Consider the following 22,029-nt stretch of genomic DNA (forward strand, 5'->3'; position numbering starts at 1 on the left):
TTATTTGGTAATACAATTTTTTTTAAATTAGTCTCAAAATTATGTTAATATTGTTTTCATATGGACTGTTTAACTGATGTTTTGTAGCTTCAGAGTTCTATGTATCCATAACCCAGTCTGGAATTTCACATTGAATTAATCTTAAACCACAATGAACAACTTAAAAATATAAGATTTTCATTGTTATTTAATACTATTATTTAAATTAGTAGCTTTCTAATTCATTCTTAAGTTCTTTGCCTTATCAATTTACAGAGTATTGTTCTTGAGGTTACAAGTTCATGTGATGTACTGTGGACTTCTGTGCTGCAAATTGTTGAGGGCATTAAATATAGCATCTGTCAGGTAATCAATCATAACATCAAACTACACACAAATAATAAAATTAGGTGCAATATCGCTGAAAGAAAATACAAAAGCAGACTGATCTACCTGACATTGTCATGTCTTTGGATGTATATTTTATGAAATATCCTTTCTGGAGGTTTCAGGAAATCTTCTTTCATTTCCATTGCTACATTTCTGGGCAACAGGCTCATTAAAAGTCTTTCCTGTAGAAAATTACAGATGAACATTTTAGATGATATATAGATATTTTTTAAAAACATAATGATTTCAAAAATTCTTAACTACCACCTAGATGTAAGATTTAAGAAATCACAAACTATTTAGATCTCATTACCATAATTTATTCATTTGCATATGATCTAATGTGAATTAATGTAATTTTATTCATCCTCTCCCCTTATAGTATTGTATACACTGTCAGATTGTACAGCATCCTGCAAGTTGACAACTAGTCGATTTCTCCCCAAGGGAAAACAAATATTAAAATTAAATTAAATACATGTTCTAAGTCTTCCCCAAGGAATTGACTCTCTTTGGGGATACAAAGTGAATTGATACACTTAGAAAACCAAACTTTCTACATATGAAGTACCAAACTCACAGGACTGAGATGAGAAGTTTCTTCATTCACAGGATTCTGAATCTTTAAAATTCTCTACCCCATAGGGCTGTAGATGCTCAGTCGTTGAGTATATTCAAGACTGAGATGATATATTTTTTGGACACTAGGATCAAGGGATATGGGGATAGGGCAGGAAAGTGGAGTTGAGATAGAAGATCAGCCATGATCTTAAATGAATGACAGAGCAGGTTTGATAGGCCATATGGCCTACTCCTGCTTTTATTTCTTATGTTCTTATTCTAAAAATCACTGTGCACTATTGATGTTACCAACAGTTACAATAAAAGCAGTAAAAATATTATATGTATCCCTACTGTACCAGCTAATCTAAACTCAACTATCTAAAATAAAGTAAAAATCATTGGCAAAAGAACATAGATTAGTGAAGACATAATAGATGGGGTACTTAAATATACAGTAACATTTGCAGCCAACAAAATAAGTCAAAAAACCGTCACAGCTTAAAATATTTTAATATTATAAGTCCATGGAGAATTCATAAATTAAACCTGTAGCTGGACAGGAGATTTCATGAGAAAGGGGACTCCAGATTAAATACTTGTAATGCAAACAACCATACTCCTGTACATGCCCTACAGTGTTTGTTTAAAGCAGTGTCAACATTTATGATTAATAATTCTCTAAAGGACTCTTCTTCAGAGGCTAACTGACTGGCATTTCATTGAAAGCAGATGCATTCCAACTGGCAGCAAGCGGGCTAACCCCCAAAGAACATGTGTCCTCGAAACCAGTTGAGTTATTCAATTTACAGTTATACACAGGCCCAGGTTTGGCTGTTCTCAGAAATCTGCCTCTGATTGAGCTGCAAATATACAGACTTTGAAGAGCTGAGGGACTGAATATATGTGCTCTGCAGGATTTTCTTGCTGACTGCAATCAGCAAAGCAACTCCACCTTCACCAAATGTCAGTCAGCTGTGTTGCATGATAAAGCTCTTTACATAGAGAATGCATAAGGTAATACAAGATAGACCACCAGTGTACACAATTTTGTTTTCACTTGATATTTCACTGGCTCCTGGAGTCAAACAGGGTTTCTGAATTGGGCCAGGGAGCCAAACTGCTCCTGGCTTTAGAGTTCAAGCATCTCCTTCTATTTGTGCCAATGCTGACACCCATTTCTGAAGTCAGGCATCCTTAGTGTCAGAAGTATTGTAATTCACAGTCTGCAAATATTAAATGTTATGTTGTGGGGCTATATTATGCAGTCCAGGAGGAAACAACCATCATGAGTAACTTTCACAGGGATTTTACTCTGAGTTTTATGACAATTGAGATTTAGAATATTTTTAAAGGAAATAGGTTTATCCATTTTAAAATTTCTAAAAAAAGAGACATTTTTAGATTGTGATCAATGTATGTGCTAAAGATGACAATTATCCCACTAGTATATCTCATATTATATTGCAGTGCACTTTACCAGTCATCTTTTTATTAGTCACCTCAATCTAGGAACATAGGAACATATATTTAGCTCCTCGAGCCTGTTCAGCCATTCAATGAGATTATGGCTTATCTGCAAGCTAACTCCAGATACCGGCCTTTGGCCCATATAATAAAAACCTATCAATCTCAGATTAAAATTAACAATTGATCTAGCATCAACTGTCATTTGCGGAAAAGAGTTCCAAACGTCTACTACTCTTTGTTTGAGGAAGTGTTTCCTAATTTCACTCCTGAAAGGTCTGGCTCTAATTTTTAGACTATGCCCCCTAGTCCTAGAATCACCAACCTGTAGAAATAATTTCTCTCTATCTACCCTATCTGTTCCCCTCGATATCTTGAAAACTTCGATCAGATCACCCCGTAACCTTCTAAATTCTAGGGAATACAAGCCTAATTTATGTAATCTCTCCTCGTAACTTAACTCCTGAAGTCAGGGTATCATTCTGATAAACCTACGCTGCACTCCCTCCAAGGCCAATATATATCTTTCCTAAGGTGTGGTGCCCAAAACTGCTCACAATACTTGTATTCTAATCCACTAGATAAAAAGGCTAGCATTCTATTAGCTTTTTGATTATTTTCTGTAGCTGTTCATGACATTTTAATGATCTATGCACCCGGATCACCAAGTTTCTTTGGACATCTACTGTTTGTAGCTTTTCACCATTTAGAAAGTACCCTGTACTATCCTTTTTTGGATGACCTCACATTTGCCTACATTTAAATCAATTTGCCACCGTTTTGCCCATTCACTTAATCTATGAATATCTCTTTATAATTTTATGCTTTCATCTACACTGCCTACAATGCCGCCTATCTTTGTGCCATATACAAATTTGGATATACGACTTTCTATGTCATCATCTAAATCATTAATAACTACGGTGAATAGTTGAGGCCCCAAATTAGATCCCTGCAGGACACCCCCAGTCACATCCTGCCAATTTAAGTACCTACCCATTAGCCCTTCTCTCTGTCTCCTGCAGCTTAGCCAATTTCCTAACCTGGTCAGTAATTTTCCCTCAATTCCGTGGACTTCTATCTTAGTAACAGGTTCTTATATGGGACTTTATCAAACACCTTCTAATGGATTAATATTGTACTTAAAAGGCCGGAGACTAAATATAGACTTCATTATGGTGTGCAAATGGGCACCTGCTTGACTCAGTTTGATTTGTTCACTGCACATTCTGCAATTTTTGATGCACTAAAACTTAGATTTTAATATTTTCACCAATTTATTTTGATTGCTTCTAAAAAGAAAACCCTGCGAAGATGTATTCACTTTTTTCATTTTATTTGAAGTAGGATAATCTTATTTCCTGGTCTTTGGGGCTGAACATCCGCTTTATCAATCTGACAATCTAAAAGCTTTACTGCGTTCGGAAACAACTTATTTTCCTCAGTAGAAAGTTACAACTGGAAAGTAGATGCAATATTCTGCCTATAATACTCTCTTTGAAGACAGAGTCATAAAAATTATCACAGTCTGTGCTGATTCTTTCTGAAAGCAGTCCAAACCTAATCCCACTGTTCCATATCCCTGTGTTGTCTTCGGCTTCAAATATTTATACAATTTACTTTAAAGGTGCAATGGCCTCTGCCTCAGCCACTTCCTGTGGAAAATAATAGCTCTCAGCATAAAGAACTTTCCCCTCACCTCGTTCCTTGCTCTCAGTAAAAATGTTAAACTGATGAATCTTCATCAATGACTCCCAAACCAGATAAATAGTTTTTCCCTATTTATATTCTCAAAGCATAATTTTGAACACCTAATAAATCTAATTTTAGCTTTCTTTGCTCCAATGGGAATAGTCCCAGTATCTCAAGTCTTTCTTTATCTCAGAATAAAATATGTGTTGGCTGTTATATGATAAACATAATGGATGAAATGTATCCCAGGCTGTTAAGAGAAGCAAAAGAGGAAGTAGCAAAAGAACTGATCATCATTTTCCAATCCTCACTGGGTACAGGTATGGTGTCGGAGGACTGGAGGACTGCTAATGTTGTACCGTTGTTTAAAAAGGGAGAAAGGAATAGACCGAGTAATTACAGGCCAGCCTAACTTCGGTGGTGGGAGAATTATTGGAAAACATTCTGAGGGACAGGATAAATCTTCATTTGGAAAGACATGGATTAATCAAGGACAGTCAGCTTGCATTTGTTGAGGGAAGGTCGTGTCTCACCAACTTGACTGAATTTTTTGAGGGGTAACAACGAGGGTCGATGTGGGCAGTGCGTATGATGTAGTGTATATGGATTTTAACAAGGATTTTGATAAGGTCCCACATGGCAGACTGGTCACGAAACTAAAAGCCAATGGAATCCAGGGCAAAGTGGTAAGTTGGATCCAAAATTGGCTCAGAGGTAGGAAGCAAAGGGTAATGGTCGATGGGTGTTTTTGTGACTGGAATGAAGTATCCAGTGGGGTTCCGCAGGGTCAGAATTAGTTCACTTGCTTTTTGTGGTATATATCAATGATTTAGACTTGAATGTAGGGTGTATGATTAAGAAGTTTGCGGATGATACAAAAATTGGCCGTGTGGTTGATAATAAAGAAGAAAGTTGTAGACTGCAGGAAGATGTCAATGCACTGCAGGTGGGCAGAACAATGGAAAATGGAATTCAATCCAGAGAAGTGTGAGTAATGCATTTGGGGAGGGCTAACAAGGCATGGGAATACAGAATAATTGGTAGGATACTGAGAAATGTAGAGGAACAGAGGGACAGATAGTAGGACGGGTAGATTAGGTAGTTAAGAAGGCATATGGGATCCTTTCATTAGCCAAGGCACAGAATATAAGAGCAGAGAGGTTATGCTAGAACTGTATAAAACACTAGTTAGGCCACAGCTAGAATATTGTGTGCAGTTTTGGTCATCACATTACAGGAAAGATGTGATTGCACTCGAGAAGGTACAGAGGAGATGTACAAAGATGTTGCCTGGACTGGAGAATTTTAGCTATGAGGAAAGATTGGATAGGCTGGGTTTGTTTGCTTGGAAACAGAGGAGGCTGAGTGGAGACGTAATTGAGGTGTATAAAATTATGAAGGTCCTAGCGTGGATAGGAAGGACCTGTTTTCCTTGGCAGAGAGGTCAATAACCAGGGCACACAGAGTTAAAGTAATTAGAAGAAGGTTTAGAGGGCACTTGGAGAATTTTTTTTCACCCAGACGGTGGTCGGGGTTTGGAACTCACTGCCTGGAAGGGTGGTAGAGGCAGAAACCCTCACCACAATTAAAAAGTACTTGGATATGCACTTGAAGTGCCATAACCTAAAAGTCTACGGATCAAGAGCTGAAAAGTGGGATTAGGCTGGATAGCTCTGTCGGCCGGCATAGTCACGATGGGCCAAATGGCCTCCTTCTGTGTTGTAAATTTTTATGATTCTATGATCAAGAATTCCTGCAGCTATTTTATGTTTATATATTAATATGTCATGTAAAACATTGGACACTTAACAAAAATAGAATACGTTGGAAACACTCAGCATCTGTGGAGAAAACAGACAAGTTAACACTGTCATATGTTCTGACCTGCCTAGATGGGGTTTTCCTTCCGGCAGAGTTATGACAGTCCAGTGGCAAAAAGCTTCAGGAAATTCAAGGCTTTAACTCATCCGTTCTCTCCACTGGCTGACCTGCTGAGTGTTTCGAGCATTTTTTGATTTTATTTCAGATTTTGAGCATTTACTGATGATTGTGTTTTTATTATTCATACTGAAACATAGAAACATAGAAAATAGGTGCAGGAGTTGGCCAGTCGACCCTTTGAGCCTGCACCACCATTCAATAAGATCATGGCTGATTATTCAACTCCGTACCCCTTTCCTGCTTTCTCTCCATACCCCTTGATCCCTTTAGCCGCAAGGACCATATCTAACTCCCTCTTGAATATATACAATGAACTGGCATCAACAACTCTCTGCGGTAGAGAATTCCACAGGTTAACAGTTTCTCCTCATCTCGGTCCTAAATGGCTTACCCCTTATCCTTAGACTGTGTTCCCTGGTTCTGGACTTCCCCAACTTCAGGAACATTCTTCCTGCATCTAACCTGTCCAATCCCATCAGTATTTTATAGGTTTCTATGCGATCCCCTCTCATTCTTCTAAACTCCAGTGAATACAGGCCCAGTCAATCCAATCTCTCCTCATATGTCAGTCCTGCCATCCCGGGAATCAGTCTGGTGAATCTTCGCTGCACTCCCTCAATAGCAAGAACGTCCTTCCTCAGATTAGGAGACCACAACTGAACACAATATTCCAGGTGAGGCCTCACTGAGGCCCTGTACAACTACAGTAAGACCTCCCTGCTCCTATACTCAAATCCCCTAGCTATGAAGGCCAACATACCATTGGACATGGACATTTAAGACTGTGTACACATTTTGCAATACTGACATTATTTGTCAAAAAGAAAGTTATCTTGGACATTAAGAAAAAATCCATGGAAAAGGAAAACTTGGAGCGGAGCAGGAGTTTCAGGCCCAGAGAAAGGGGCCAGAGTCGGAAGGATCCAGCTGGTGCCGGGACAAAAAGTTTTTTTTTTTTTAATTGAAATGTGACGTCACAGCCAAGCGGGTAAATGATTGGCTGGCGGATTGGTGAGTATTTTTCTTTTTCTTTTTCTTTTTCTTTTCAGTAGGAAACCTTTGGCATTGCTGTCAGTAGGAACTGCTCGTAAATATATGTGATCTTTAATATCTAAGGAGAGCTAGATAATTAAATCCGCTGTTTGCTGAGAAGCGGCTGGGTGTGTTGTGTCAAGGTTTAGAGTTTAGTTCTACTCGATAGTTGCAAGTGTAACTAGTGGGATGGCAGGGCAGCTCAGTCCCGTGGATTGCACATCATGTGGTACGTGGGAAGTCCCAGATGCTTCACGCAGCCAGGGCGACCATTTGTGCAGGAGGTGTCTCCAGCTGCACCAACGCGAGCTCCGTGTTTTGGAGCTTGAGCCACAGCTGGGGTCACTGCGGTGCATCTGTGAGACTGAGAGCAAAGTGGATAGCATGTTTCTAGAGGCGGTCACCCCACAGCTTAAGAGTGTGCAGGCAGATTGGGATTGGGTGACCCTTGAACAGAGGAGGAGGACTTGCAGGTAGTGCAGGAGTCCCCCGAGTCCACCTCACTCTCCAAGTGGTACTCTGTTCTGAGTACCGGTGGGGGCGATGGTGGCTCTGTGGTGTGCAGCCAGAGCCAAGTCCATGGCACCACGGGGGGCTCAGCTGCACCGGGAGGGGGGGGGGGGGTGTGGGAGGAAGAAGAATGGAAGAGCTATAGTGGTAGGGGGTTCAATAGTCTGGGGAGCAGAGATGCATTGCTGCGGCTGCAGATGTGACTCCAGAATGGTATGTTGTCTCCCTGGTGCCATGGTCAAGAAGCGGCTGCAGGATATTCTGGGGGGAGAGGGTGAACAGCCAGAGGTTGTGGTCCACATCAGTAACAATGACATAGGTAGAAAGAGGGATGATGTTCTGCAGGCAGAGTTTAGGGAGCTAGGAGAGAGATTAAAAAGCAGGACCTCAAAAAGTAGTAATCTCCGGATTACTCCCAGTGCCACGAGCTCGTGAGTACAGAAATAGGAGGATAGAGCAGATGCATACGTGGTTGGAGAGATGGTGCAGGCAGGAGGACTTTAGTTTCCTGAGGCAATGGGACCGCTTCTGGGGGCAGTGGGACCTGTACAAGCTGGACGTGTTGCACCTCAACAGAGCCGGGACCAATATCCTCGCAGGGGTGTTTGAGAGTGCTGTTGGGGAGTGTTTAAACTAGCTTGGCAAGGGGATGGGAACCTGAAAATAGATTCAGTATGGAGGGGAGTAAAGCTGGAATTAGAAAGCAAAAATAAAGAACGTGAGTTTGAAGGAGAGAGGAAACAAGCAACAAAAAAGGGTAAAAAAAAACTTAAAAGGCACTTTGTCAAAATGCACGTGGCATTTGTAACAAAAGAGATGAGTTGACAACACAAATTGAGACAAATGGATATGATCTGATAGCAATTACAGAGACGTGGTTGCAAGGTGACCAGGACTGGGAATTAAATATTCGGGGGTACTTGACAATCTGGAAGGACAGTCAGAAATGAAAAGGAGGTGGGGTAGCTCTATTGATAAAGGATGTAATCACTGCAATAGTAAGAAACAATATTGGCTCAAATGATAAGAGTATTGAAACAGTTTAGATGGAGATAAGGAACAATAAGGGGAAAAAGTCACTGATGGGCAGTCTATAGGCCCCCTAATAGTAGCAACTCTGTTGGTCAGAGCATAAACCAGGAAAGAGTGGGGGCTTGTAAAAAAGGGAACAGCAATAATCATGGGTGATTTTAACCTTCATATTGATTGGACAAATCAAATTGGTCAGGGTAGCTTTGAGGAAGAGTTCATAGAGTGCGTAAGGGACAGGTTCCTTGAGCAGTATGTAATGGAACCAACCAGGGGGCAGGCTATCTTCGATCTGGTCCTGTGTAATGGGACAGGATTAATAAACAATCTCCTCGTAAAGGATCCCTTCGGAATGAGAGATCATAGCATGATTGAATTTCAAATTCAGATGGAGGGTGAGAAAGTTGGATCTCTAAGCAGAGTACCAAGCTTAAATAAAGGAGACTATGAAGGTATGAGGACAGAGTTAGGTAAAGTGGACTGGGAAAATAGATTAAAGTGTAGGACGGTTGATGAACAGTGGTGTACATTTAAGGAGATATTTCACAACTCAAGAAAAATATATTCCAGTGAGGAGGAAAGGGTGTAAGAGAAAAGATAGCCATCCGTGACTAACTGAAGAAATAAAGGACGGTAATCAATTAAAAATAAGGGCATACAAAGTGGCCAAAACTAGTGGGAGTACAGAAGACAGGGAAGCTTTTTATAGCCAGCAAATAATGACTAAAAAAATGATTAAGGAAGGGAAGATAGACTATGAAAGTTATCTAGTACAAAATATAAAAACAGATAGCAAGAGTTTCCATAGGTATATAAAAAGGAAAAGAGTGTCTAAAATAAATGTTGGTCCCTTAGAGGGCAAGACCAGGGAATGAGTAATGGGGAACATGGAGATGGCAGAAACTCTGAACAAATATTTTGTATCAGTCTTTATGGTAGAGGACACTAACAATATTCCGACAGTGGATCATCAAGGGGCAATAGGGGCGGAGGAACTTAACACAATCACAATGACTAAGGAGGTGGTATTCAGTAAGATAATGGGGCTAAAAGCAGATAAATCCCCTGGACCTGAGAGTTTGCATCCGAGGGTCTTAAGAGAAGTAATGGCAGGGATTGTGGATGCATTGGTTGTAATTTACCAAAATTCCCTGGATTCTGGGGAGGTCCCAGCAGATTGGAAAACTGCAAATGTAATGTCCTATTTAAAAAAGGAGGCAGACAAAAAGCAGGAAACTAAATTCCAGTTCGCCTAACATCTGTGGTTGGGAAAATGTTGGAATCCATTATTAAAGAAGCAGCAGCAGGACATTTGGAAAAGCAAAATTTGGTCAGGCAGAGTCAGCATGGATTTATGAAGGGGAAGTCATGTTTGACAAATGTGCTGGAATTATTTGAGGATGTAACGAACAGGGTGGATAAAGGAGAACCAATGGATGTGGTGTATTTGGATAACCAGAAGGCATTTGACAAGGTGGCAAATAAAAGGTTACTGCACAAGATAAAAGTGCACAGGGTTGGAGGTAATATATTAGCATGGATAGAGGATTGGCTAACTAACAGGGAACAGAGGGTTGGGATAAATGGTTCATTCTCTGGTTGGCAACCAGTAACTAGTGGGGTACCGCAGGGATCAGTGCTGGGATCCCAACTATTAACAATCTATATTAACGACTTGGAAGAAGGGACCGAGTGTAACGTAGCCAAGTTTGCTGACGATACAAAGATGGGAGGAAAAGCAATGTATGAGGACACAAAAAATCTGCAAAAGGACATAGACAGGCTAAGTGAGTGGGCAAAAATTTGGCAGATGGAGTATAATGTTGGAAAGTGTGAGGTCATGCACTTTGGCAGAAAAACATCAAAGGGCAAGTTATCATTTAAATGGAGAAAGATTGCAAAGTGCCGCAGTACAGTGGGCCCTTGGGGTACTTGTGCATGAAATGCAAAAGGATAGTACAGCAAGTGATCAGGAAGGCCAATAGTATCTTGGCCTTTATTGCAAAGAGGATGGAGTATAAAAGCAGGGAAGTCTTGCTACAGCTATATAAAAGGTATTATTGAGGCCACACCTGGAATACTGCATGCAGTTTTGGTTTCCATATTTATGAAAGGATATACTTGCTTTGGAGGCAGTTCAGAGAAGGTTCACTAGTTTTATTCTGGGGATGAGGGGGTTGATTTATGAGGAAAGGTTGAGTCTCTACTCATTGGAATTCAGAAGAATGAGAGGTGATCTTATTGAAACATACAAGATTATGAGGGGGCTTGACAAGATGGATGCAGAGAGGATGTTTCCACTGATGGGGAAGACTAGAACTAGAGGGCATGATCTTACAATAGGGGCTGCCCATTTAAAAGAGTTGAGGAGAAATTTCTTCTCTCAGAGCGTTATAAATCTGTGGAATTCGCTGCCTCAGAGAGCTGTGGAAGCTGGGACATTGAATAAATTTAAGACAGAAATAAGACAGTTTTTAAACAATAAGGGGATAAGGGGTTATGGGGAGCTGGCGGGAAGTGGAGCTGAGTCCATCAGATCAGCCATGATCTTATTGAATGGCGAAGCAGGATCGCGGGGCCTACTCCTGTTCCTATTTCTTATGTTCTTATTTTTGTGCATTTGAATAATGGGATGTTGTGTGTACTAGATTTTACTCAATAGTCTGTTTACATCAAATTAAACCATAACTATTAAAAATATAAATTGAAACAGTGGTACAGTAATGAACATTGTGAGGATGTCTCCAACTTCTGAAGCCCAACTAGTTATCAACTCTATTAATCCCGCAGCATATTACAGATATTTCATGTTTTCTCTCAATTTCACACTATTTTGCTTTCTGTCTTTAAAAAGTCGTTTATTCATCAGTATATTATCCTCTTGCATTCCTTGCATTTTCATAATTTGCATACCAATTTAATATTAGACTGTTTCATTCTCGTTAAACTTATAAGACACATGTGAAAATGTGGAGAATGTGCATCCACTTTTCTTCATATTGTTATGTGTTACCTTTTTCACTCACATCTTTTATTTCTTATTATTATCTCTCTTTTTCTGCGCAATGTTTAGCTTTTCCGTCTTTTCAATCAAACCCACTGACCTGTTTCTCGTTTTCATCTTCCAGGCGAAGACGCTCCTCGATGCAATTCCTCGCCTGTATGAAAGCTTTCCTCTGGGCTCTCTCCGTCAGGATTCTCACAAACACCCCGGACACATTCACACTGGCAAACAGAACAGCATTGGCCACAAGCTACGGGCGGGGAGCACAACACATATATTGCAATCAGTTTGTCGGAATCTCGAGAAGTTGATTAATACAAACCAAAAGACAATTTTGTTTCCTGAATTGTTACATTGGTGATTACAGCCGGCACCGTTTCCGATTTATAAACGCCCTCCCAAGATTGTTATTTGACGAATGAACTGTCATTTGCTAACCTTAATTATGATTAATAATTTTATACGCATTCTCATCCACCAACACTTGACTCTTCCATTCTGCGCTCTGTTCAAACCAGGCACTTTCTAATGGGAGCCCTTCGTTCAGATCTCCAGTTACATCGCTGGATATCAGTGCAGATCGAACGGCTACGGTCAAATCTGGAGCCTCAAGACCCCCTGATTCACTTTACTGACTGTTAATTTGCCCCAAACCCGAGCTGCCCTCGACCATGATCGCTCTTCAGAAATCGCCTTGAGATGTCAGTCCAGAGTGGCTGGATTATCTGGGTTTTAGGCAATTGGTTCCGAAAGTTCGCCGAGAAGCATTAGTTTATCTTGAACAAAAGTGGAAATATGTTTTAACGTTGACGTAAGGACATTGAAGTGACGGTAAAACCAGTAACTTATAGTTGGAACCGGACAAACGATACCCACATCATTCTCAGAGTGTAAGTAAAAATGAATGGGATGTGGACACAGGTCAGCAGAGGAGTGACTGAGATTAACAAAGGCCGCTTTCTGAACTCAGCCGTCGGATTATTGGAAACTGATCTTTATTTAAGATGTGCTTTACAGAAGAGTTTGTTAATTGCGGAGTGGTACTTAACTGGTTTTGCGTCAAAATGCCACAGTTTTAATGGATGCTCAGTGTGCTGGTGTGTGGCGTTACAGCCAGCCCGCACAGAATGAACGATTAACCAGTTATTTACGAACATTAAAACGGCGGCTCCTCTGCAGTCAGACCATTGTCAAACGAGGTGGGGTGAAATAAAATTGAAATCTTTACACGACCCATCATTTTAATCAGAAACAGGAGCTGAGTTTCTTACGAAAATGGAAGTCAGACCTATCCAGCAGCCTAGCTATCACCAGGTTTGTGATCGGGTTGATTGATCTTGAAATAATAAAGTACAAAGTGCCGCCGAACTAAACTGGCCACAGTTACAGTGCGACCTCCTCTCTGAAATGACACTGAATAACCAGAGAGAGAAGTTTAAGAGTTGGCTGTGCTCTTGTAGCACACCAGTTCTATAGTGATCTCAGGAAATAGAAAGGAGCTTTGAATCCTCGAATCAAAACTTGGAACAGATGTTTCAGAGTTGATCCAGATAAAGGGTTTTTGAGAATTCTGTTGAAGTCCTATTTTTTTTTTAAAAACTCACTAAAACAGTTCTTTCTTCCGGAAGAGAGCGGGTTGGGAGGGGTGTGAAGCGGGACTTACCGTGCGCCACAGTCGTTGCCTTCTGGATGTGACCGAGGTGGCGGTGACGATGATGTGAGAAACAGCCACCATGAGCCCGAAGATGATGGCCAGCAAGGTCCGCACGGGCACCAGGCAGTAGGCGACAAAAGTGACCAACATGAGCTGCCACATGCCGTGCTCCGGGGAGGTCGGCGGCTCCAAGCCGTAGGCTCCGAGCGAGAAGGGGCAGCAGAGGAAGGAGAAAGTGAAGGCGAAGAGCAGAGTGAGCTTGACGATCTGTTGCAGCTGGGTGACCTGCAGGTACTTGACGTTGGTGACAATGAAAAGCGAGACGAAGATGATGCAGTGCACGGGGTGCGAGCCCTTGGAGATGGTCAGCCGCGGGCCGGACATTAACTCCACGATGGCCAGGGTGGCTGTCAGGACGATGAGGATGGCCAGAGCTTTGAGGGTCGCCGTCTGCTCCAGCTTCAGGTTGTAATTCTGGAAGAGTGACTCCAGCTCTTTGCAATCGAACTCGTCTTCGCAGCCCACCGCGTCCAGGGGCGACCCCGGGGCGCACGGACACTTCTTCCTTCTTGTCTTGACTTTGCGAAACGGTATTTCCTCCATGTCATTGCCATTCAAAAAAAAACGCACACCTTTAACGACTCTCTTCCCCCCCCACCCCCACCCCCACTCCCACTCTTCCTCCTCCTAGCTCTCGCTGGGCTGCGGCTCTGCCGGAGTCCCCAGGCCGATGAGACTGGCTCTGCGCCTCAAACCCACCCACCCCCCACCCAGCCACCCCCTCCTTGCAATGTCAGAAGAGGCAACGGTTCAGAGAGAGGGGGCAGAGCTCAGGGTGGGGAGGGGAAGGGAGACTTAACAAAAAACACAGCAAGAAATAAAGAAGTTGGCGATTGCAAGATCAGACGGTAGATGTCCAGGAAGCCGGAGCTCGGTGGCTGGTCGCCTCTTTCCCCTGCTGATATAGACATAGAAGGAGAGAGATGAGAGCAGAGAATGATCCCATGCTAACCCAGAGCCTTGTACCATGGACAGATTAATGACGCCTGCGCACTGCCCCCTCCCCTAAGCAACAACTCACGTCTCGCACCAAAGCAGTTCACAAGACGAAACCCGAGATATCTCGCTCCCAACAGCAACACGGTCTCACTCCGTCTGATGTGCAACAGATCCACGCACTGAGACACAAACAGCACCGACAAGGGTTCAGCAGCACACACTAGCAGCCCGCATGTACTTTTAACATGATGAGCACGAAAAGGTGGCGCCAAGAAAAGTGAAAGGTTGCTCATTGGCGCAATAAAACTAGGGAACTATAAAAATACGAGTCAAACGTGCACGGAATCAACACCTATTTAATTAAAAAAATCATATCTCACATCACAGAACTGCGAAGCATTAGCGGCACATGCAAAATATAGCAACCCCCTCACCACACCCGCAGGGCATTTAACTGCCCGATGTTTCTTTCAAACAAATGCGAACTGTAACTGATCGGGCAATGGATCGTGTGCCTTTCCTTTTGTAGGTCATATCAATAGATGTAGCCGTGCTGAATTCTATCTTTAACTCAAAGCCGCAGGATGGAGCTATATTCTCAACACTGTTGCTTCGCCGCCACAAGCCAGCGAAGTGTTTAGGATTTTTTATGTATCAATTTCTATTCCTTTATACATTTAAGAAATATTTGCTTTTGCACTCGATCTGAAAACAATCCAGTTCTCAAGGAGCAGAGCTTCTCTAGATGATTTGCATAAATTGCTTTTGAATGCTATTTGCCGTATGACCAGTGGCAACTAAAAATAAACATCCCGCTGGTTCGGCTTAGTAATGCAACTCAGTTAAAAATCACAACAGTTTTCTATTACCAATAGAATGGCTCAGAATATATTCAAAAAACGATTACATAATTGCATTGCCTATTGTTAATGAAGTCACAATACTAAACAAGCATCCTGATTATGCTCGCTAACCATGTTGTGCACAACATTTGTATTGTGTTCGTATTATATGGAAAAGGTAATTAACTAAGCCCATTAAAAACAGTGGGCATCAGGAGAGCCTCGCCTTTCCCCGATAGGAGGTTATGGTTTACGGGTAAAAGTGGGGGGTATCCTCCAGTGACCAGCGGAAGGTAGTGCAAATCAGGCTGTTCCTCCTAATCTCTTTCCAAGCAAAACCTAATCTGGGACTGACAGATAAATCCGGTCATGTGAAGAGAATGTCCGTGGATTGCTCGGTAAGCACCATTAGCAGATGGTGTCTGTCAAAATTAGTTTGGACGTTTTGTTGATTGTACAGAAATATATGTTTCAATGATGGCAATGCATCTCTGCATAATATTAACATTTGCGTCAAATTGCTAACTGCGGTGTGAAAGAGTTATCATAGACCGACAGGTAACTGTAGCTGGCCAAGACAAGGAACACTGAATGACACTACCAAACTACACATCTGTCTTGTCCAATTAAATACTTAGCAGCTTAATGTATAAAACTCCGCCACCAATACTATAAATAACATGATTAAAGGCTTCACTATCGGAAAACGCTCTTCCAATAATGCATTTCCGATGAGACCTTCAACGGGCACTTATGTCTGTCCAGGTGTACCTATAAAATCTCCTTGCCACTGTCCGAAGAGCAGAAAGGTCTTCCACCGTCCTGGCCAACATTTACATTTCAATCGGTATCACCACACCAAATTATCTGATCTTATTTACCGTTTGTGGGACCTTGCTGTGTGCACATTGGTTGTCCATTGCCTACATAACAACAATGACTGCACTTTAGAAGTAATTCATTGGCCATGAAATTCTTTGGGGTGTTCTGAGGATGTGATAAGACATTAAAGGTGTATTGTAGGAAAACGTGTTTTACATTTTTTTAAAGATACAATGATGTAAATTGAATAAAGTAAACCATCAATTCTCTTATCATATATAACAGCACCGTGCTGTTTTTCCTCTCCAAATGAAAAAAAAATGTGACTAACAGTTTTTTTTGGCCAAAGACAGGAGGCCTGATCTCTGCAGACAACGTCACTATTTTCTGGACAGGAAGAGGTTCTGCCTGCTCAGTGACCCTTTTGTGCTATATACCAAGTGCTGATGAGAACTGGTGGTGGGTAGGGGCGAGAGCGAGTGTTTGTGTCTGTTCCAAGCCATGCACAGATCAGAAGAGGAGGTGGAACTGGTAGGATGACATCATCCACCAGAAACCCCACCAGTTCCACCTCCTTCACGGCCATCGGAAAATTAATCTGCACGAGGCAAATGGACTCTGTTTGCCAGGACGAGATCCTAAGAAGTTGAGCCCATCTTGTCAGTTTCTGAATATATCAGTTAAGTCAGTGGCAACTGTCAATTTACTAAGGTTCAAACAAATATCAAGATCTTCAGTTGAAATGGCATTCCCACCCTCTTCAACACCATTCCTCTCCCCCTCACGCCAATGCCCCCCCCCCCCCCACCACCACAGAGTGGCAAGATAATGCTCTGAAACTCCTTGGCCCACCCTGCCCAGAGTGGATGCGCAGAGAGTGCTTTAAATGACGTGGGCACTTGCACCTCTTTTATTGCTATTGACTCCATACCCGGAATTGAGATAGGGCAAGCCTAAAGTCAGGCTAGGAAATAGAAGTCCTTCATTTACAGTGGTGTAGCAGGCTGCCAGAAATTTAGAGGCCATTGAGTCTGTATACATTCTCAGTGAGTCAGAGTGTTCATTGTTTTATAATAATATGAGTGTTTATGCCATGTACATGATAACACCAGAATCAATAATACACAGTGACTGAATACGTCAAATTTTGCTTTGATTAAATGGTATTCTGGGATGCTTCCTGATGTTACTGGGATTAAATTCCATGGGCCCAAGTTTCCACATGATTTGCGCCTGATTTTTAGGAGCAACTGGTGGAGAACGGACTATCTTAGAAATCGCAATTTTCCACATTTTGTTTCTGCAGTTCTAGTCAGTTAGAACAGTTTCACTTTGGAACAGAATTTTTTCTTCAAAAGGGGGCGTGTCCGGCCACTGACGCCTGATTTCAAAGTTTCCACAGTGAAAACGTACTCCGAACTAACTTAGAATGGAGCAAGTGAAGATTTTTGTAGAACTGAAAAAACCTTGTCTACACATTAAAAAATCAGGTGCAGGTTACAAATTAGGCGTCCAGAACGAGGTGGGGGGGGGGGGGGGGGTGGAGGGGGGGAAGGGAAGTCATAAAATTCTATAATAAATCCTTATTTATACTTATACAAATATTATACAAATAAATCCAACCTGAATAAACATTTATAAGCAAAGAAAAGATTAAATAAACCATCTTCCTACCTGTGTGAAAGTGCTTCAGCCAGGGAGAATGCTGCAGGAAGCCTCACAAGTTGAGGCAGCCGTTCCCGTGGGGGGGGGGGAAGGAGGAAGCCGTTCGTTCCCTCGGGGGGAGGGGAGGAAGCCGTTCCAGACGGCGGGCAGAGGAGAAGGAGACAGTGAGAAGGCTGCAGGAAGCCTCACAAGTTCAGCAGCCATTCCCGACGGCAGGGGCGGGAGGCTGTCGGGAAATGACTGCCTCAACTTTCTGAGGCTTCCTGCAGCCTTCTCACTGCTGCAAGAAGCCTCAGTGCTGATGTGCTGATGGCAATGTGCTTTTATTAAAAAATGTTCAAAAATTAAACAGCTACAGAGAACTACAAAAATGGCCGAGTGCCAATGTTTCCTTCACACTGCGCGTGCGCGAACGCTCCAACGCGCACGTGCAGGGTTGCCGGCAGGAAAAAAAACTAATTTAAATGGTACCCGCCCCCTCCCACTTACAAAATCGGCGCGAGTGGTAGGCTCCGCTCCCCTGGGCGCCGCGCCAAGCAGACATGGAGCTGCAGGGCGCTCCAGAAGCGCGCGTTTTTTTTCCGGCGCCGTTTTCGGCAAAGAAAACGGTCACCCAGCTCGTTTTTTATCGTGTGGAAACTTGGGGCCCATAATTCTGTTCACTATTCGGTGCAAACTGTGAATGAGTACCTTTATTTGTATATTCCTTTACCTATATATATTTAATTTTTATCCTTTACCATTTTAAAACTGAGAATACATTGCAAGATGGTATGCAAGATATACCAGCTGAAGGTAGATATCTGGTAGCAGTACACGAACGAAGCCTGCATCTGCGCACATACAGAGGCTGAACTCCAGGTCATAGTCGACATATTTACTGAGGCATACGAAAGCATGGGCCTTATGCTAAACATCTGTAAGACAAAGGTCCTCCACCAGCCTGTCCTCACCACACAGCACTGCCCCCCAGTCATAAAAATCCACGGCGCGGCCCTGGACACCGTGGATCACTTCCCATATCTCGGGAGCCTCCTAGCAACAAGAGCAGGCCTCCAGTGTGCCAGTGCAGCCTTACGCCACCTGAGGAAAAGAGTGTTTGAAGACTAGGTCCTCAAAACTGCCACCAAGCTCATGGTCTACAGGGCTGCAGTAATACCTGCCCTCCTGTATGGCTCAGAGTCATGGACTATGTACAGTAGACACCTCAAGTCGCTGGAGAAATATCACTAACAATGTCTCCACAAGATCCTACAAATCTCCTGGGAGGACAGGCGCACCAACGTCCTCATCCAGGCTAACATCCCCAGCATTGAAGCACTGACCACACTCAATCAGCTCCACTGGGCAGGCCACATAGTTCGCGTGCCAGACACGAAACTCCCAAAGCAAGTGCTCTGCTCGGAGCTCCTTCATGGCAAACAAGCCAAAGGTGGGCAGTAGAAACATTACAAGGACACCCTCAAAGCCTCCCTGATAAAGTGCAACATCCCCACTGACACCTGGGAGTCCCTGGCCAAAGACCGCCCTAAGTGGGGAAAGTGCATCCGGGAGGACGCTAATCACCTCGAGTCTCAACGCCGAGAGCGTGCAGAAATCAAGCGCAGACAGCGGAAAGAGCGTGCGGCAAACCAATCCCACCCACCCCTTCCCTCAATGACTATCTGTCCCACCTGTGACAGAGTCTGTGGCTCTCGTATTGGACTGTTCACCCACTAAAGAACTCACTTCAGGAGTGGAAGCAAGTCTTCCTCAATTCCGAGGGAATGCCTATGATGATGATTGGGAAGGGTTGTTGGGGCATAGCTGAATTCGGGGGCAGTCCTGTACTTCGATAGCAATGGGTAAGGTACTGAGTTTTGGTAGCACTGGAGAACAGTCCTAGGATTTGGCAGAACTAGGGTGGATGTTCTGGAGTTTGACTGCTGGGTGTTGGCAACATGAGGGAAATCCTTTGAGCTGGTATCACTGTGGTGGGGAACATTGTGTTTGGCAGAACCTTTGAAAGCAAACCAGAGGTTGGCACAAACCTGATGTTTGGCTCACTTGGTGTCTGCCAGCAGAGAGGGAGAGAAAAAACCTGGGCCTGACAGCACCTGGGCAGGGGAGGGGAGATTGCATGTCAAACAGCACTCGGATGTAACCTTCGAAGAGAGCTCTGCAAACATTGTATTTGATATTTTATGATTGGTTTGTGTGAATGTCTCTGGCTGCCTCTCTCTCTCTCCCTTTTCTGTCTTTCTTTATATAGGGAAATGTAAATATTGTAATTATTAAGTATTACCAAAATTCAGATGGTAATTAGAACTTTTCTGTTTGCTTTCAAAATTCACCTGCTTACTTTTATTTGAAAAAAAATTAATGTTGAGAAGAGAAAATACAATCTATCTGTATCTCGGTATCTCTGTGTCTGAATGTTCTTAGTTATTAGGATATTTACATTTTCTAACAGCAAAATAAAGGTAATAATCAGATATTATTCAAAAGCTTTCTGTTTGCTTTCAAAATTCAACTTACTTAGTAGCTAAAAAAAACTTAAATTTGGATGAGGAATGAAACTTATTCTGTCTGTAGGTTATACTGATTCACCAGCTCTCCATCTCACTTTCTTTCTGTCTACCTGTATTTTTTTTGTCTGACATCTGTTAGTGATTAGAATATTTATATTTTCTAACTACCAATAACATAAATACTGCAAGTATTAAAATATACAAAAGATAGTTCAATTAATAATTTTAATTGCATTATTATGAACTATGCAATTATCTGAATTTTTATTTCCTTTAGCATATTTTTAAGATTAGAAATCTCAGTTACTGAGATAAAATGGTGAATGATTGTTTGCAGAAAGCATTTTGAGTAATCTGTGAGGAAAGATCATACAGTTCCACCTAATGCTGTGGTAGGTCATTGGTGTGATTTAACATTGTAATTCCCACTGAAGCATCAACTAGTGGTGTTACGTGTTATTATTGCAGTTAAGGGTTACATGTATGTGTATACATTTTAACATTAAAATCTCCATTAAACATGTTTACATAGCATTTTTCAATATAAAGCCTTGACACAGGAAGTATGTATCATATGTAAGATTTGTAAGCCCAAGTGGTGTGAGAAGGCCTCCTGACAATGGTCCCATAATAGTTGCCTCTCGTATGGCTGGGAACCAAGTCAGGAGCAAATTCTAATTTAGACGGCTGCTTTTTCCTTGCCACAAAAGTAACAGTATGACTCTATTAGAATTCTAATTCAAGTTGACTACTTTTTCATGTACAATCTTAAACTTTGACAAAATCCCACAGCTGACCAAATCAGGTTTGTGAGATTCAATTACAAGGAAAAAGCTTGCTAGAAAATCACATCTAGAATATAAAATTGTGTTATATGCGGCAAAGTGCTGTTTGAATCTTGGCACTGAACAATTGCAGATCTTGTATTATGGTATGTTTCGTGCTACCTCTTTTCATGTAGAGTTAATAAGATTATTTTGTTAGCATTACTTAATATAGCAGAAGTTGGTAGATCTTGATACAGCAGCCCAAATGACCAGTCGACATGACTCCCCAGAATTGCCTTCCTTATATCAGAATAAAATTGTTTCAAATTAAATTTGTTAGGGTTGGCATATTGTGTTATCATCTCTGTGATCTTTTTTGGAATGTAGCCCAGCCTAAAGGAATGAGAATCTCTAATTAACTGAAGGGACGTTGGGCAATCTTAACAAACTTTATCTGCAACATGAAAGTAATCATAATTTCTTGCCAATAAGCGCTGAATTGGCAGTCTTAGAAAAGCCTTGAAGATGGCTGTGTGGGAAGTGAAAAAATATCACATTACAGTAGAGTAGGAGGTGTTCGCTGAAGTTGAGGATAAGGCACATTGTTGTGGTGGAGTAGAAGTAGCATTACTCCATACTTGACCTGAGAATGTTGATATTGAACTAGAAGGTAACATTTTTGTCTTTACTAATTTTACTTACTCTATTATGTGAGTAAAATGTGGAGTAAATGTTGGTAGAAAGTGCTAATGGGATATCTGTCCATGTTTCATGCTGCTCTGAAAATTCTTACCTGCCAATAATGGATTTAAAAAAATAACAAAAACTAAGGAGTAGAAAACAGAATTGTTCCATGGTAAAGCTCTTTACTGATCAATTGGTACAATTTTACTCAGCTGCAAAGTCAAGTCAGAAAGTATTTTACTTATTGTTAGACCTGGATTTAGTGAGCTGAATGAATGGGAACATTCGAAGGCATGAACATAGCATACACCTATGATGACGGGTGGTTTAAATAGGTTGCATTCTAAAATCCAACAGTGCCATTATTAGCCCAATTTCCATGATTTGGATTGAGGCTGAGCTAAAACATCTGATTGTGACAATATTACAGACTGCTTTCGTGTTTGATGTATTATTACTAAACACATGCTAAAAAACAATG

At 41.9% G+C, this 22,029-nt stretch overlaps 1 protein-coding gene across 1 annotated transcript in view; it reads right to left on the bottom strand.

The window, feature by feature from the left end:
- The window catches only part of LOC139263941 (adenylate cyclase type 1-like), a 513,151-nt gene extending 499,280 nt beyond the window's left edge, over positions 1 to 13,871 (bottom strand). Inside the window, exons 1-3 of the mRNA XM_070880028.1 lie at positions 13,269 to 13,871; positions 11,706 to 11,855; positions 433 to 551 (exon numbers count right to left, since the gene is read on the bottom strand). Coding sequence (XP_070736129.1) covers positions 433 to 551; positions 11,706 to 11,855; positions 13,269 to 13,862 — 863 coding nt within the window. The 5' untranslated portion in view covers positions 13,863 to 13,871. The remainder of the gene's footprint in view (positions 1 to 432; positions 552 to 11,705; positions 11,856 to 13,268) is intronic.
- Between the last annotated feature and the right edge of the window lie 8,158 nt (positions 13,872 to 22,029).

Source organism: Pristiophorus japonicus, chromosome 5 (assembly GCF_044704955.1).
Source record: "Pristiophorus japonicus isolate sPriJap1 chromosome 5, sPriJap1.hap1, whole genome shotgun sequence".
Classification (NCBI taxonomy): Eukaryota; Metazoa; Chordata; class Chondrichthyes; family Pristiophoridae; genus Pristiophorus; species Pristiophorus japonicus.